The sequence below is a fragment of the Geotrypetes seraphini genome, chromosome 1 (assembly GCF_902459505.1).
Source record: "Geotrypetes seraphini chromosome 1, aGeoSer1.1, whole genome shotgun sequence".
NCBI classification, from domain to species: domain Eukaryota; kingdom Metazoa; phylum Chordata; class Amphibia; order Gymnophiona; family Dermophiidae; genus Geotrypetes; species Geotrypetes seraphini.
Window position 1 is genome coordinate 134,352,027 of NC_047084.1, and position 18,554 is coordinate 134,370,580.

Below are 18,554 nucleotides of genomic sequence, written 5' to 3' on the forward strand. Positions count from 1 at the left end.
CATCATGTTGTCGGGCATTGAAATTTTGTCTGTTGTGCTATTGGCCACTACATTGCTTAGTTTGGCGTCATCGGCGAATAATGTTATTTTACCTCGGAGCCCTTCTGCCAAGTCTCTTATGTAGATGTTGAACAGGATCGGGTCCAGGACGGAGCCCTGCGGCACTCCACTGATCACTTCCGTCATTTCGGAGGGGGTGCCGTTCACCACTACCCTCTGAAGCCTACCTTCAAGCCAGTTCCAAATCCATTTCATCAATGTGTCGCCCAATCCTATAGAACTCATCTTGCTCAGCAACCTGCGGTGTGGTACGCTATTGAATGCTTTGCAGAAGTCCAGGTATATGATGTCCAGGGACTCCCCAACATCCAGCTTTCTCGTCACCCAGTCAAAGAAGCTGATCAGGTTGGATTGGCAGGATCCCCCCTTAGTAAATCCATGTTGACGGGGATCCCGTAGATTCTCCTCGTTCATGATCATATCCAATTGGCGTTTGATTAGAGCTAGTCAACACGGCTTCAGGAAGGGGAAGTCATGTTTGACGAATTTACTTCAATTTTTTGAGGAGGTGAACAAACAAATCGATAACGGTGAACCGGTGGATATAATATACTTGGACTTCCAGAAAGCGTTCAACAAGATTCCACACGCAAGGCTTCTGAAGAAACTACAAAGCCATGAAATAGAAGGGGATATACTAAGATGGATAGGCGGATGGCTGGAAAACAGATTGCAGAGGGTGGGCATAAATGGAAAGTTCTCAGATTGGGAAAAGGTGACAAGCGGTGTGCCCCAGGGTTTGGTTCTTGGGCCAATCTTGTTCAATATCTTCATAAATGACTTAGAAGAAGAAACAACAAGTAATTTAATCAAGTTTGCAGATGACACAAAACTATGTAGGGCAGTTGGGTCACAAAAGGACAGAGAAGAACTCCAGAGAGATTTGAACCAGCTAGAGAAATGGGCGGAAAAGTGGCAGATGAAGTTTAATATAGAAAAATGCAAAGTGATGCACCTGGGTAAGAAAAACAAGGAACATGAATACAAAATGTTAGGTGAAACATTGGTCAAGAGCGAACAAGAAAGGGATCTGGGGATACTGATAGACAAGACCCTGAAGCCGTTGGCTCAATGCGCAGCGGCGGCAAAGAAAGCAAACAGGATGTTGGGCATGATAAAGAAGGGAATCACGAGTAGATCGGCGGAAGTCTTAATGCCGCTTTACAGAGCAATGGTCAGACCACACTTGGAATACTGTATCCAACACTGGTCTCCCTACCTAAAGAAGGATATAACCCTGCTGGAGAGAGTGCAGAGGCGAGCCATAAAGCTAGTAAAATCATCAAGAATTTGAGCTACAAAGAACACCTCGGAAAACTGGGATTGTTCACCCTCGAGAAGAGAAGGCTGTGAGGGGGATATGATAGAGACTTTCAAAATACTAAAAGGATTCGACAAAATAGAGCAAGAAACATCATTATTCACATTGTCAAATGTGACTCGGACAAGGGGTCATGGACTGAAACTGAGGGGCAACAGGCCCAAGACAAATATCAGGAAGTTCTGTTTCACACAGTGAGTGGTGGACGCTTGGAATGCTCTCCCGGAGGAGGTTGTGTCGGAGACCACCATTCAAGGATTCAAGGGCAAGTTGATGCACACCTTCTTGCAAAACACATTGAAGGATACGGGAACACCTGGATTGGCCTCCGCGTGTGCGGGTCGCCGGACTAGATGGACCTAGGGTCTGATCTTGTGGGTTCCCTCCACTGTTTCCAGATCTCGCTGCTGTGTCACCCATTTCTTCCTGGTGGTTGTCCGTCGGGTCCACACTCTCTGTAGGTGTATCTCAGCAGTTCCATTGTTGCTGGTGATTTTCCATGGCCTCCCTGTATGCCTCCTCTGTGAACTTCTCCAGCTCTTGGACTTCTTCCTTGATGGTATCCTCTGTCTTGGTATTCGCAGCGTCCCCTGTCTTGATGTTCTCTGCATCTCTGTCTTCCTCCTCCATTGCTTGAAGTGCCTCCAGTTCCAGTATTCTGCCCTCTAGGAGTCTGACTTGTTTCTTCAGGCTCTCCAGTTCTCTGCATCGAGCACATAAGAACATAAGAAACGCCTTCGCCGGATCAGACCTAGGTCCATCTAGTCCGGCGATCCGCACACGTGGAGGCCCAGTTAGGTGCTCCTTATTGGAGACCCGGATTTCCCGTATCCCCCGATATGATTTACAAGAAGGTGTGCATCCAACTTGCGCTTGAAACCCAGAACAGTAGTCCCTGCCACAACCTCCTCTGGGAGAGTATTCCAAGCACCCACCACTCGCTGTGTGAAACAGAACTTCCTGACATTTGTCCTGAACTTGCTGCCACTCAGTTTCAGGCTATGACCTCTTGTCCGTGTCACATCTGAAAATGTCAGTAATGCTGATTCCTGGTCTATTTTGTCAAATCCTTTTAATATTTTAAAAGTCTCTATCAAATCTCTTCGCAGTCTTCTCTTTTCGAGGGTGAACAGTCCCAGTTTTCTGAGGCGTTCTTTGTAGCTCAAATTCTCCATACCTCTGACAAGTTTCGTGGCTCGCCTCTGCACTCTCTCCAGCAGAGTTATATCCTTCTTAAGGTATGGAGACCAGTGTTGGACACAGTATTCTAAGTGTGGTCTGACCATTGCTCTGTAAAGTGGCATTATGACGTCTTCCGATCTACTCGTGATCCCCTTCTTAATCATGCCCAACATCCTGTTTGCTTTCCTCGCCGCCGCCGCACATTGAGCCAATGGCTTTAGGGTTCTGTCTATCAGTACCCCCAAATCCCTTTCTTGTTCGCATTTGGCTAATATCACACCCAATATCCTATATTCATGTTCTTTGTTTTTCTTTCCCAGATGCATTACCTTGCATTTGTCTGTGTTAAAATTCATCTGCCACTTTATCGCCCACTTTTCCAGCTGGTTCAGATCCTTCTGAAGATCCTCGCAGTCCCTTTGAGAGCCAACCACCCGACATAGTTTTGTATCATCTGCAAACTTGATTATATTGCATGTTTTCTCCTCTTCCAGGTCATTTATAAAAATATTGAACAAGATGGGCCCAAGAACCGAGCCCTGGGGCACGCCTCTAGTCACCTTCTCCCAGTCCGAGAATTTCCCATTTATGCTTACTCTCTGCCTTCTGTTCTCTAGCCATTTGCCGATCCATCTGTGCACTTCTCCTCCTATTCCATGACTTAGTAATTTACTCATAAGCCTTGCGTGCGGGACCTTGTCAAACGCTTTCTGGAAGTCCAAGTAAATTATGTCCACTGGATGTCCACTATCCATGTGTTTGTTCACCTTCTCAAAGAATTGAAGTAAATTTGTCAAACATGACTTCCCTTTCCTGAAGCCGTGTTGACTAGCTCTTATTAGGTTGTGATCTTCCAGGTGTTGTACAATATTATCTTTAATTATTGCTTCAATTATCTTCCCAGGAACCGATGTGAGACTCACAGGTCTGTAGTTTCCTGGTTCACCTCTTGATCCTTTTTTGAAAATTGGGATGACATTTGCTATACATACATAAGACCGCCTCCCAGAGGGGAGGTAGTCATACATATGGCAGACGGTGCAGAAAACTGGGTAGCTCAACATCCTGCTTCCGTCTGCTGCTTCCATTGCTGCCCGCTTGCTGGTCTGCTGTGGATGTCTTCTGTGTCTGCAGTGACTGTCCTCTGTGCCTGCTGTGTCTGCCTGGCTGTGTGTCCTCTGCGCCTGCTGTGTCTTCTGCGCCTGCTGTGGCTGTCCTCTGCGCCTGCTGTGTCCTCTGTGCCTGCCTGGTTGTGTGTCCTCTGTGCCTGCTATGTCTGCCTGGTTGTGTGTCCTCTGCGCCTGCTATGGTCTCCTTCTCCTCTCCTTTAGCGGTGGCTCGTCCCTTCCAAGGCCCTTTGCAAAGGCACTCTCACTAAGGCGAGCGCCTTTAACGCTCACTTTCGATGCTCGCCGAATCGCTGAGTGCCGTTGGCCCTCCCTTTTTAAGAGGGAGCTTCGGTGGTTGACGTTGGGGCAGTGGGGGGAGCTAACTCTCGCTGATTCCCCCTGTAGTCTCCTGCCTCTGCTTCCCTTATGCGCTTTTCTGCTTTTGCTTCCCTCTCCTCTGCTGCTCTCTTCTACTGCTCCCTCTCTCCTGCTTGCCTGTCCAATGTGTTGACCTTTTACGATCTCTCTTTCCTGTTATAAATTTTTCTTCCCCCTCACTCCAATTTGTATGTTGTAATTCAGTAAAGTCTTGTTATTTGATGTCTTCCCTCTGATTTTAATAGTCTTAACACTGTACACCGTTTTGACAATTTATTTAAAGCGGTATATCAAATTTTTAACAAAACTTGAAAACTTGATATAGTGGAATTAGAAAAGGTACAGAGAAGGGCAACAAAAATGATAAAAAGTGATGGGACCACTTTCCTGTGAGGAAAGGCTAAAGCAGCTAGAGCTCTTCAGCTTGGGTGATATGATAGAGGTCTATAAAATACTGAGTGGAGTGGAAAAGGTAGATGTGAATCGCTTGTTCACTCTTTCCAAAAATACTAGGACTAGAGGACTGTGATGAAGCTACTAAGTAGTAATGTAGATTTAAAACAAACTTGAGAAAATATTTCTTCACACAACATGTAATTAAGTTCCGGAATTCATTGCCAGAGAATGTGGTAAAATCAGTTAGCTTAGTGGGGTTTAAAAAAGGTTCAGATAATTTCCTAAAAGAGAAGTCTATAAGCCATTATTAAGATCGATGTGGGGAAATCCACTGCTTATTCCTAGGATAGCAGCATAGAATCTGTTTTGCTACTTGGGATCTAGCTAGGTACTTGGGACCTGGGTTGGCTGCTATTGGAAACAGGATACTGGACTTGATGGACCTTCGGTCTGTCCCAGTATGGCAATTCTTATGTTCTTAAGTATCAGGTCTAAATAATGATGTCCATCTTTTTGGTTATAGACAACTCTTTCCCTTCTGAAATTGTAGCTGGATGTCCATATTTTGGCCCCTCCCAAAACGTGCCCAGATCATGCCCCCCTTGCCAATTGGACGTACTATAATTTTAGACGTTCATAGCCCAGCTTTATAAAACCAAGATTTGGACATCCATGCAATATGGATGTCTAAATGCCAATTTTCAAAAATCCAAAACGTGAACAGAGTTTCTGAAATAAGGGCCATGGCCTACTACTGGGACTAATTATCCTGTTGTCTGCTTTTAAGCAAGTTAGTCTGCTGGATTGATGACTGTTTAATGACTTTTTTCCTAATTTATTGCATCACTAATGTTATAGTATTGAATTTTAACAGCAAGAGATTCTTTATCAGTATCCTATATCTGAAGCATCCCGAAAACTGAAAAGTGTAAGAGGAATATTTCTGACTCTCTGTGACATGCTGCATAATGTGACTGGAGGACATGTGATCAGGTATTACTGTCTTAGCATCTTCTCTATTTTGGGGAGTAAAAACCATTGCTGTATTTTAGCATTAAAAGCTCATTAAGAGAGATTATGCCACATTATTTTAATTTAGGGCTCCATGTTAATTGTGATTAGTAATTAATCATGTGTAGCCTGCTTTCTGCCTGTCTTCTCTTTTCTCTTCCCCTCCGCACAGTCTCAAGTGTCTCCTCCCCCCCCCCCCACCCGCCAGGCTTGATGACCCCTCTTGTAGCCCCATAGCTGGCGAACTGTTAAAGCAGTCTTTAGCCCTGTAGCCAATGGCTGCCTTATTGACAGGCTGCCTATGGCCTGCACCTGGCCTTCCTTCTGACCCAGCCATCCCGCCACCTTCTAACATAACTTCCTTTCAGAAGGAGGCAGGCTACAGGCAGCCTTTCAGTAGGGCTAGCTTTGACTACAGGGCCGAAGACTGCCTTAATGGTAAGCTGGTTGTTGGAGGGGTCATTGAGATGCATCAAACCGAGAGGAAGAAAGGGAATCAAGAGAATTGGACTTGGGGAGAGAGAGAGATAATTGGACCTAGGACTGAGGGGAGGGGGAGAGAGAGTGAGAATTGGATCTAGGGCTGAGAGGAGGGGGAGAAAGAGAGAGAACATCCTCCTCCTAGCTTACCCTTCCTGTCTTGTCGAATCAGGTTGTATCCTGGTATAGTTGTATCACACCCATGGGAGTCCGTGAACCATGTTTCTGATATTGCCACCACATCTAGGTCGGCATTCACAATTTCTGTTTCCAGTTCTAGAAATTTATTCCCTAAACTATGTGCGTTGACATACATAGCTCTCCACTCTGTGCGTTTATTACACCTTTGTACAGAGATTCCTATCTGACTCAGAGTGTTTCCTAGTGAACCTTTAGCAGTGAGGGTACTTACCTCGGACTTAGAAGCGCAGTTTTGGATCACCACATCAGGATTGATTCTTACTGCACTGGTATATAAGTGGGTACCCTCCCCCGACTTACCTAGTTTAAAGCCCTCCGAAGTAGGCGGGCTAAACGGTGTCCGAAGATGTTCTTACCTCTGCTGGTCAGGTGAAGTCCGTCTGGTCCCTGGAGTCCCTGTAGTGCCTCTCCATGATGTAGGAATCCGAAGTTCATTTCTCGGCACCATCGTTGTAGCCATTCGTTTGTCTTCAGGATGCGTTCGTCTCTGTCCCTTCCCTTGCCCCTAACAGGAAGAATAGAGGAGAATACTACCTGTGATCCTGACTGCTTCAGCTTATCTCCCAGAGCTCCGAAGTCTCTAGCTATGTCCTCCGGCACATTCCTGGCAGTGTCATTAGTTCCGACGTGGATAAGCAGCATGGGAAAGTGGTCCCGGGGGCTGAGAAGTCTATCAAGTCTGGCGGTCACGTCCCGTATTCTGGCTCCTGGCAGGCAGCAGACCTCCCTCGACTGCATATCCGGTCTGCATATTGGTCCCTCGGTGCCTCTCAGCATGGAATCCCCGATGACTATTACTCTGCGCTTCTTTTGGGGGGGTCGATCTGTTGTGGCCGGAGATGGGGTCGTTTGTTGAACGTTGGTAGGCTCTTCCTGCTTCACGTCGATAGTCCCTTCTTGCAAGACCTGAAATCTGTTCTTCAGGTTGAGATGTGGAGTTGAAGTGGAGCTACCCTGGTGGAGTGGAGCTTCATCTAAGGCTAGACAAATGATGGGTTGTATCCGAAGAAGTTTCGTCAGCCGGAAGCCCAAAGTTATACTGCCATTGTACAGATCCATGGTGAGACCTCATCTGGAATATTGTATACAATTCTGGAAGCCACATTATCAAAAAGATGTGCTGAAAGTTGAGTCGGTTCAGCGAATGGGCACCAGGATGGTCTCAGGACTCAAGGATCTCCCGTATGAGGAACGGCTGGGTAAGTTGCAGCTATACTCACTCGAGGAACACAGAGAGAATGGAGACATGATTGAGACGTTAAAATATGTCATGGGCCGTATTGAGGTAGAAGAAGATATCTTTTTCCTTAAAGGACCTACGGCAACAAGAGGGCATCCGTTGAAAATCAGCGGTGGGAGATTTCATAGCAACACCAGGAAGTATTTCTTCACCGAAAGAGTGGTTGATCATTGGAATGATCTTCCACTGCAGGTAATTGAGGCCAGCAGCGTGCTAGATTTTAAGAAAAAAATGAGATAAGCATGTGGGATCACTTCAAGGAAGTACTTAGGGGGGTGGGTCATTAGAGTGGACAGACTTGTTGGGCCATGGCCCTTTTCTGCCGTCATATTCTATGTTTCTATGTTCTTGAAAACACAGAAGGATTGCGAAGACCTGCAACGTAACACAAACACGCTTGAGAAATGGGCTGTGACATGGCAAATGAGGTTTAACGTGGATAAGTGTAAGGTAATGCATGTTGGTAACACAAATCTTATACATGAATACAGGATGCTGGTGCAGTACTCGGAGAGACCCCCCCAGGAAAGAGACTTGGGAGTTCTAGTCAACAAGTCAATGAAGCCGTCCGCGCAATGCGCAGAGGTGGCAAAGAAAAGGGTGAACAAAATGCTAGGAATGATTAAGAAGGGGATCACGAACAGATCGGAGAAGGTTATCATGCCGCTGTACCGAGGCCTGGGTATGCCCCTACCTGGAATACTGCGTCCAGCACTAGTCGCTGTACATGAAGAAGGACACAGTACTACTCGAAAGGGTCCAGAGAAGAGTGACTAAAATGGTTAAGGGGCTGGAGGAGTTGCTGTACAATGAGAGATTAGAGAAACTGGGCCTCTTCTCCCTTAAAAAGAGAAGACTGAGAGGGGACATGATCGAAACATTCAAGATAATGAAGGGAATAAACTTAGTAGATAAAGACAGGTTGTTCACCCTCTCCAAGGTAGAGAGAACGAGAGGGCACTCTCTAAAGTTGAAAGGGGATAGATTCCATACAAACGTAAGGAAGTTCATAGAAACATAGAAAGATGATGGCAGAAAATAATAATAATAACAACTTTATTTTTCTATACCGCCATAGTCAAACTGACTTCTAGGCGGTTCATATAGAAAGAAGGCTGGACAATCAGCGAATTACAAAATGCAAGAAGAAGGAAGTTACATCATGAATTGGAGAAACATGGTGAAAGAATACATGAGAGAAGAAAGATGTTACATAATACAATGGGGTTTATAAGGTGAAAAAAAAAAAAAAGAGAGGTGATCTCATTAAGCAAGGAATTTGTCAAATAGAACGGTTTTAATTGCTTTTCAGAATGTGTTGTAGGTTTGCCTGGCTTTATTTATGTGGTTTCCCAGCCAGGATTGCTGTCTGTTTGCTTGGAACATGAAGGATTTGTCTAGGAAGGATTTGTATTTGCAGCCTGTGATCTTTGGGTATGCAAAGATGTTTTTGTTTCTGGTTGTACGTGTGGGGTTGTGCAAAGTGAAGTGTGTTTGCAGGTAGGAAGGTGCTAGGCCCCAGACTTGCTTGAAGCAGATACAAGCAAATTTGAATAGTATTCGTGCCTCCACAGGTAGCCAGTGTAATTTCTTGTAATAGGGGCTAATGTGGTCTTTTTTTCTCAGTCCGAAGATCAAGCGAACTGCAGTGTTTTACACTAATCTTAATTTTTGAAGTTTTTTTGGGGGGATGCCCAGGTAGGTGATGTCCCAGGTAGGGTAGATAGGATCAGCGACTGCGCCAGTAATCTGAATGATGTTGTGTCAAAGTATTTTTTTAATCGTTCTTAGCTTTCACAGCATGTAAAAGCATTTCTTCACCAGTAGGCTACAGCCCATCAAGTCTGCTCACTCTACTGACCCACCCCCTTAAGTCTGTACCCTAGCGACCCCATTCCTTATCTTCACCCTCGTAGGGATCCCACGTAGGTATCCCATTTATTCTTAAAGTCTGGGATGCTGCTGGCCTCGATCACCTGAACTGGAAGCTTGTTCCAATGATCTATCACTCTTTCTGTGAAGAAGTTCTTCCTGGCATCACCATGAAATTTCCCTCCCCTGAGTTTGAGCGGATGCCCTCTTGTGGCTGAGGGTCCTTTAGAAACATAGAAATATAGAAATAGACGGCAGATAAGGGCCACGGCCCATCTAGTCTGCCCAGCCTAATGACCCTCCCCTACCTTTCTCTGTGAATAGATTCTACGTGTCTATCCCATTTGGCCTTAAAATCAGGCACGCTGCTGGCCTCAATCACCTGTAGTGGAAGACTATTCCAGCGATCAACCACTCTTTCAGTGAAAAAGAATTTCCTGGTGTCACCTCGTAGTTTCCCGCCCCTGATTTTCCACGGATGCCCTCTTGTTGTCGTGGGACCCTTGAAAAAGAAGATATCTTCCACCTCGACACATCCCGTGATGTACTTAAATGTCTCAATCATGTCTCCCCTCTCCCTACGTTCTTCGAGAGTGTAGAGCTGCAATTTGTTCAGTCTTTCTTCGTATGGGAGACCCCTGAGCCCCGAGATCATCCTGGTGGCCATCCGCTGAACCGATTCAATTCTGAGCACATCTTTACGGTAATGTGGCCTCCAGAATTGCACACAGTATTCCAGATGAGGTCTCACATGGCTCTGTACAGCGGCATTATGACTTCAGGCTTCCGGCTGACGAAACTTCTCTTGATACAACCCATTATCTGCCTTGCCTTAGATGAAGCCTTCTCCACTTGAGTGGCAGTTTTCATGTCTGCACTGATGATTACTCCTAAATCTCGTTCTGCTGTAGTCCTAGTTAAAGTTTTTCCATTCAAGGTGTAAGCTCTGCATGGATTTCCTCTTCCGAGGTGCATGGCCTTACATTTCTTGGCTAGAAGCCTAGCTGCCAGGTCGAGGACCAACTTTCTAATGTAAGCAGGTCCTGCGCCATAGTATCCTGTAGATTGCATTCACTTACTATATTACCCAGAGAGTGGTAGAAAACTGGAACGCTCTCCCGGAGGCTGTTATAGGGGAAAACACCCTCCAAGGATTCAAGACAAAATTAGACAAGTTCCTGCTGAACCAGAATGTACGCAGGTAAGGCTAGACTCAGTTAGGGCACTGGTCTTTGACTTGGAGGCCGCCGCAGGAGCAGACTGCTGGGCACGATGGACAACTGGTCTGACCCAGCAGTGGCAATTCTTATGTTCTTATTAATTATTATTTATATTCAGGCTTTTTTCAAAGAGGGCAAGGTAGATGACTTTAAAATATTCAATATCACCTCAGTAACAACTATAGAAAAATAGACAAATATAGTGCAAAATGTAGACAGCAGATATAAATTCTCAAACTGACAAATTTTGAACACTAAATTGGAAATAAAATCATTTTTCCTACTTTTGTTGTCAGGTGATTTCATGAGTCTCTGGTTGCAATTCCTTGTGACTGTGCATCCAATATTTCTTTCTTTCTGCCTCCTGCATGCTTCCTCTTCTCCGGACCTCATTCTCTTCCCTAACCAACATCTCTCTGTCCTTCCATGTGTCCAACTTTTTTCCCTGTCTCCTCCACCCCTCTCTCTCTCTCACTATTCATCTGTCTTGAGAGATCCAGGCATTTCTCTCACCCCCTCTACTGCCACATCCAACATTTCTCCCTCTCTCATCCCCCGGATCATATGCAGCATTTTTCACCACTGCCAACATGCGTGACTTTTCATCACACGCTAACCCCGCGCTGGCCTAAAAACTACTGCCTGCTCAAGAGGAGGTGGTAACGGTTAGCGCGGCCGGCGGTTTAACGCGCGCTATTACGTGCATTAAACCACTAGCGCAGATTGATGAAAGGAGCCCTATGTTTAGGTTATTCTTCCCAATGTCCACCACTTTGCATTTGTCCACATTAAATTTCATCTGCCATTTGGACACCCAGTCTTCCTATTTTCTAAGGTCTCCTGCAGTATTTCACAGTCTGCAAGCATTTTAACAGCTTTGAACAGTTTAATGTCATCTGCAAATTTATATTTTTAAGCTTTGTAAACCGTGCCGAGCTCCACTTCCGTGGAGATGATGCGGTATATAAACTTAAGGCTTAGTTTAGTTTAATCATTTCACTCTTCATTCCAATGTCCAGATCATTTATAAATAAGTTAAATAACACCTGTCCAAGAACAGATCTCAGCGGTACTCCACTATTTACCCTCCTCCATTGAGAAAAATGGCTATTTAACCCCACCCTCTGTTTTCTGTCCGATAACCAATTCCTAATCCACAACTGAATGTTTCCTCCTATCCCATGACTCTTTAATTTTCTCAGGAGTCTCTCATGAGGAATTTTGTCAAAGGTTTTCTGAAAATCTAGATACACTAAATCAGTGGTCTCAAACTTGCGGCCCGCCAGGTACTATTTTGAGGCCCTCGGTATGTTTATCATAATCACAAAAGTAAAATAAAACAGTTTCTTGATCATATGTCTCTTTAGCTATAAATGACAATATTATTATTAAGACTTAGCCAAAAACAAAGATTTATAAACTATAATGAGTTTTACCTCATGCAAAATTGTAATTTCTTTAATAAGACATTGACTATTTTTTCTGAGGCCCTCCAAGTACCGACAAATCCAAGATGTGGCCCTGCAAAGGGTTTGAGTTTGAGATCACTGCACTAAATCAACCGACTCGCCTTTAGTCATATGTTTATTCACACCTTCAAAGAAGTGTTTTTATGATTAGACTGTTGGAAGTCACATCTGTGATGATGTCATGATGCTGACGTTAATAGACGAGGGCGATGGGAAGTTAAACGCCATTGCTGTAATAATCTGTGAAAGGAATGACTCCATGGATTTTCTTCCCCTGAAGATGCTTCATGGATAAATAGGGTACCACTATTGGGACTTGGCAGTAAGCAGTCTATGATGGTGGAACGCTGGATGGATTTCTTTCACAACTAAGTTGGGGTTGTTGTTTTTTACTGTATTCGACTGCTTGGTTTAATCTCCCAGAGTGGCTTGATATTATGATTGGCTCCTGTGGTTAGAGAGGATGGCCTTTGAATGACATTAAATGATTGTGTGGAGTATTTTTCTGACCTATGATTAGTGTGTGCCTTATAGTTTACAGTTGATTTGGCTATTAGCAATACCCTGTTTACACCAAGGTCTCTTTTTCTCCACTATTTTATTAGTGGACTAGTCTTATAGCCCGTTACATTAAGGGGTGCTAGAATATATGTATGTGTGTCTGTCTTTATTTCTTTCTCTCTCTCTCCTTAGCCGCTTTCTTTCTTTCTGTCTTTCTTTTTCCTTGGCTGTCCATCACCACCCCTTGCCTGCTCCCCCTGTCCATTGTTCCTTCCTTTTACGTCCCCTGTGTCCACCACCATCCCTTCACTTCTCTCCTTATGCAGCAGCAGCCCTTCTCCCTTTGTTTTACCTCCCCCCCTGTCCAGCAGCACCTCTTTCCTTCTCCCCCTGTCCAACATTAGGCCTCCGTTCCTTTTTCTTCACCCCCCCCTATCCATCAGCACCTCTTTCCTTCTCCCCCTGTCCAGCAGTAGGCCTCCCTTCCTTTTTCTCCCCCCCTCCTTCTTATCCCTATGATACACTTACCTTGCTGTGCCCCTGATCAGAGGTTCCTGACAGCCACCCAGTTGCACCCATTGGAAAAGTTCCCTCTGTCGCATCCCGTACACTTCCTGACGCGACTCCCGCTGTCTTTCTTTCTGTCTGTCTCTGTCCCTGGCCCCCTTTGTCTGTCTGTCTTTCTGTGTATCTCCCTGCCCCTGTGTCTTTCTTCTTTTCTTTCTGTCTCCCTTCCTCCCTCTGTCTGTCTGTCCGAACTAGCATTCCCTCCCCCTCCATATCCCTCCCCCCACACCAGTTCCCTATGCACCTGCCCCTGTGTCTTTCTTCTTTTCTTTCTGTCTCCCTTCCTCCCTCTGTTTGTCTGTCCAAAGCAGCATTCCCTCCTCCTCCATTTCCCTCCCCCCACACCAGTTCCCTGTGCATCAGCATTAGCGTTTCCTCTACCCCACTTTCCCTTCCCATGGTCCCGACTACAAACGCGGTCCCGAGTCCTTTGCCGCCCCCCCTTCCCTTCCTGCGGGCCCGACTACACATGGCGATTCAAGCAGTGTGTGCAGCAGTCTTCACACGCTGCTTCGGGTCCTTCTACTGCCCTGATTTACTCTGGCACGTCCCTGATGACATCATCAGAGACGCGGCAGAGCAAATCAGGGCAGTAGAAGGGCCCAAAGCAGCGTGTGAAGACTGCTGCACACGCTGTTAAATCGCCAGTCTGGCCCGCGGGAAGGGAAGTGGGGGTCGGCAAAGGACTTGGGTCCCGGCAACGGAAAGTTGCTGGGCTCCTCGGTGGGGGCGCTGAGCGGCCGCGATCCCTCTCCTCCCAGACCCCCCCCCCCCCCCGCTGCAGTGGGCTAGGACAGGAGGGATCCCTCCCACCTCCTGTCCTGGCCAACTCTAAGAGCTTTTACCTCTCTCCTGCCTTCCAGGTGTACCTTTCAAATCCCTGGTGGTCCAGCAGTGAACTGGGGCAGGAGTGATCTTGCTTAGCTCCTGACATACACAGAGCCACTAGCTGAATGGCTGCCATGAGTTTGAGATCTCACGGCAGTCATTCTGCTAGCAGCTCTGAATGGGGTACGAGCGAAGGAAGAGTGCTCCTATCCTGGTTCATCGCTGGGCCGAAGAGGCAGGAGGGAAGTAAAAGTTCTTAGAGTTGGCCGGGACAGCTCACCGCTAGACCACTAGGCTCACGGGAGGCCCGGTGCAGGCCTGCAAGGCATCGGGAGGGAGGGGAGACAGGATAAAGAGCCCAGCAGGGAGGGGGTCAGGTTACCTGAACAATCGCCTCATCCAAGCAACCAATACCAGACACAGAAAAACGCACTCCCCATTCATACCCCCCCCATCCAAAGAAGTAAAAAGAACAAAACTACATGACGGCCTCCTAGCCACTCAAGCTGCAAGACTAGACAACCAGATCTCCAACCTTCTGATGACCACCCCAGACTATAAGACGTTCAGAAAAGAAATAAAAACCACACTCTTCAAGAAATTCCTAAAACAGCAATAACAACACGACCTCTAAAAGCCCTTAAGATCTACATCCTACCTCTCTAGCTACTCATTATAATTCATGTAATTCTGTAATTCTGTAATTCGGTAATTCTGTAATTCATTGTAATTCTGTCTTTAAACTAACCTTTGTAATTCTGTAATTCGGTAATTCTGTAATTCATTGTAATTCTGTCCTTAAACTAACCTTTTGTAATCCGCCTTGAACCGCAAGGTAATGGCGGAATAGAAATCCCTAATGTAATGTAATGTAATGTAATGTTATAGAGCTGGGCATGGAGGGAGGGAGCTGGGTGCATAGGGGGGGCTGGGTACAAAGCCTGGCAGAGCACTTGAATATTACCCCTCCCCCCATTCAAGTCAATATTTTTCCTCCTTTTGGGGGGGGGGAAGAAAGGTTACCTCAGTTTATATTTGAGTATAAATGGTACTCTTGTCCCAGCATCTTTTCCAGCAAGAGCCTAAAGCCTCTAACATTTTGTCCTTTTTACTTACATACCTCTCATCTTAATGTTCAAAAGTTCTTTTTGTGTCTCAACATTTTATCTATTTAACTTTTTAATGAAAGTTTTGATAATCCATTTGGCAAACTCAGGATTCCATATGCATGTTTTGCATATCATTATATAAATACCATAATGCAGCTTGCTGCAATACTTGTGTATTACACCCATATTCCAGTTGTGCGCACTCTGACAAAGTATGTGCCATCAAGTCCTGATGCATATTTTTTCACTAGTTGGTATTGTATAAAGAGGTCATTTCTGTGTTTAAGTGGTTACTTACACATAGAAATGGCTAGAATTCTGCCATTTACATATGTTTCGATCCCTAAAGCTAGGTGGCTTCTTATGGCATTACCCCTTACGTATACAGGATACCCAGGATTAGGTGATGACAAAAGATTTGCTTTTACTTCCAAAGACAATTGATTTCATATGTATTCAACCTATGATTTGATAGACCGTAAGGATTGCTAGGATGTGTCTCAGCTTAAAGGCTATCTTTTGTGTCTTTGTTTTTCTAGCTCATCACTGATTGTGAGTGGGAAACTGGTTCATGTGGCTTACTGGAAGGAGTCTGACAAGCTGCTTCTAATAGGCCTTCCTGCAGAACAGTGAGATTTGGAGTTTTCTTTTTAATTTGTATTGCTGCATGAATGTTATCTCCCTATTCACTTCTCTCCTCAAGGAAAAGAAGACTTGGGAGCATTATAAGCATAGTGTCAAAAAAAGTGGGAATCAAACTACTAATCAGACGCGTTTTCTAAATATCATTTATTAGAAATACATATCGATTATAAATTCATGTATGAAAAAGTCAAAAGCTCTTAGGTACATGCTCATTTTATATACACTAAGCAATGCATCCTAATATTGATTGATACATATATAAATTAAACATTATCAAGTGCAGTAGCATACAGAAATCTGGAATAGGTTGTGTGCAATGTGGAATTTCAATGTTGTTGCCATTCATTTCATTTCTTTTTTACATTTATGCTTTTGTATTTTAAAAGCTTTTATCCTATTTAACACAGCTTCCTGTACAATGATTCTGTAATGCTTTTGGAGGGAGGCCGCAGGCTGCGTTTCAAAGTTGCTGTCGCAGCCGGCAGTCCTTTGCAACAAAAATGCATGAGAACGAATGTGAAGGCGATGTTGGACTGGTGCGCTTAGAAGGGGGAGAAGATGCCGGGCCAGGAAGCCCCCTGGACCAACTGTTTTATTTTTGGTTTGGGGGTTTGTTTGTTTAAGTATAATGGGGGAGGGATTTCAAAAAAGTGCCAGGGTGGTGGAAGAGCTTATAGGGCCAGAAACAGAGGATACTAGAGTGAGAGAGAGATGGTGGGCAATGGTCTGGAGGGAGAGTAGTTGGACATAGGGTGCTGTGGAGGAAAGGGGAAAGAGATACTTGAAGGGATGACAGTTCAGAAGAGAAACACAGAGATGGTGGATCTGGGTGGTGTAGAGGGAGGGAGAGATATAGAAAAGAAGAAGGATATAGAAGGAGTAGATAGAAGGAAATAGGAGGCTGGGAAAGGAGTGAGATGGGAAATGGGAGAGCTTACAACATGAGAAGATATGGAAAAATGAGAGGTAGTTAAAAATGTTAAAAGAAGGGTGAGAAAGAGGATGAGATTTGAGTAGACAAGAGTCAGAAAAGAAAAAAAGGAGGAAAGCTGAAAGGGAAAAATCAATATGTTGGAGACAGGCATAGTGAGGGAATGGAGCAAGAAAGAAGAGGGAAAAAATGGACAGCAGACACTGGAAAGAGAATTAGTAGAAGATAGACAAAAAGCAGAAAGAGAAAATGGGACCAAGATGATGGAAAAACAAAACATCCAGACAATAATAGGGTTAAACATAAGAACATAAGCAATGCCTCCACTGGGTCAGACCCAAGGTCCATCGTGCCCAGCAGTCCGCTCACGCGGCGGCCCAACAGGTCCAGGACCTGTGCAGTAGCCCTCTATCTATACCCCTCTATCCCTTTTTCCAGTAGGAAATTGTCCAATCCTTTCTTGAACTCCAGTACCGTACTCTGTCCTATTACGTCCTCTGGAAGCGCATTCCAGGTGTCCACCACACGCTGGGTAAAGACGTCCAGTTTTCCTCGGACATGTCCTCCTTTTGAGGACATGTCCAGGGGTCTGGATGGCTTTTCAAAACCCAGCACTTTGTCCGGGTTTTGAAAAACTTCCGACGTCAGGATGACATGCGCAAATGCAATGTGGTGACATCACACGCGCAATGTCATCATGTTGTATCTGTTAATGCGCGGATGCTGTCCCGATGCACGAACAGGTTAAGAGGGCGGGGCGGGATGCGGGTGGAGCTGGGCGAGCCTGGTGCATGGCCATGGGTCCAGATTTTCCTTCGGGGAAAATCTGGTAACCCTAGACAACAAGGTAGAAAAAAGTGTTTTATTTTGAATTTGTTAACTTGAATATATTAGCTTTTGGATATGTGTATCACAAATATAATTGTATTCTATTCAGTGGCATAGCCACACCACTAATGCAGGGGGGGCACCAGATTTTCTCCTCACCTGAATACAGCTGATGAGGATCCCCAAGCCCTGCCAACTGAAGACCTCATCTTCCAGTCTGGCAACCACAAATCTCCAAGCTTTGCAGCTATTGGCCGTTTCCTAAAGCTGCCACTGCTTTCATGCATGCTTGAAAGCCAAGGAGGTAGGGAGGCAGCAGCTCTGAAATATTGTTGCAAGCTGCAGAGCTTGGAAAGTTCTGGTTGCTGGACCTAAGGTTGGGGAGGAGGTGGTGGTCAATTGGTGAGTCTTGGGGATCTCTACCAGCTACAGCAAGGGAAGATGTTCATTTTGAAAGGGCCTAATCTCAAAGTGGGAGGCCCAGTTATGCCACTGATTGTGTTTAGTTCAGAATGAAATACTTGCTGAGTTTTAACATTTTGGGGTTTCCAGTTCAGCTTTGGTATTCATATTTCTATTTCTAATTTGTGATCCATTGTTCTGTATTTGGTGAAGGTCTTTCTATGTTTTGTGCGTGAAGAGGTCATTTAAAATTGTATATGGTAGTAATGGAAGGTGGGAAAATTGGGAGAGGGACCCCGTCCTTAATTTCTGCCCTGGGTCCCAGAATGTCTAAAACTGGCCCTAGATATTTGGGCACAACATTCTAATGGCATTCCTCTATTTGAGGCAAGCTCAGTGGACCTTATCTACCCTGTGAACATAAGAATAGCCTTACTGGGTCCATCAAGCCCAGTCGCCTGTTCTTATGGTGGCCAATCCAGGTCATTAGTACCTGGACTCAGGGCAGGATGCAAAAAGTTCTGACACCACGGTAAAAAATACTTTGGGAGTCATTTTCCAGACTAAGTGATACTGTGCATGAATAGCATACAAATAATATGCATGCTATTCGTGTGGAGCAGCCCCCGTAAAAAGGGGAGGAACTGTGCCTGGCACCTGCTCAGAAGAGCAATCGTTAAGCACAGTTCTTCCCCCATCTCTCCTGTTAAAATAAAACTTTACTTCTGCTGCTTTGCTGCTGTTCTCTCTGGTGGTCTGGGCAGGGTCAGGCTGTCCCCCCCAATCTGGCTGTCCAAGACCTCC

The 18,554-nt window shown here is 45.3% G+C and overlaps 1 protein-coding gene across 5 annotated transcripts in view; it reads left to right on the top strand.

Moving 5' to 3' along the window:
- The window catches only part of INTU (inturned planar cell polarity protein), a 234,221-nt gene that overhangs the window by 125,073 nt on the left and 90,594 nt on the right, over positions 1-18,554 (top strand). For all 5 annotated transcript variants that reach the window (XM_033938846.1, XM_033938856.1, XM_033938837.1 and 2 more), the window contains exons 5-6: positions 5,321-5,439; positions 15,484-15,573. In XM_033938846.1, the coding sequence (XP_033794737.1) occupies positions 5,321-5,439; positions 15,484-15,573 (209 nt within the window). The remainder of the gene's footprint in view (positions 1-5,320; positions 5,440-15,483; positions 15,574-18,554) is intronic.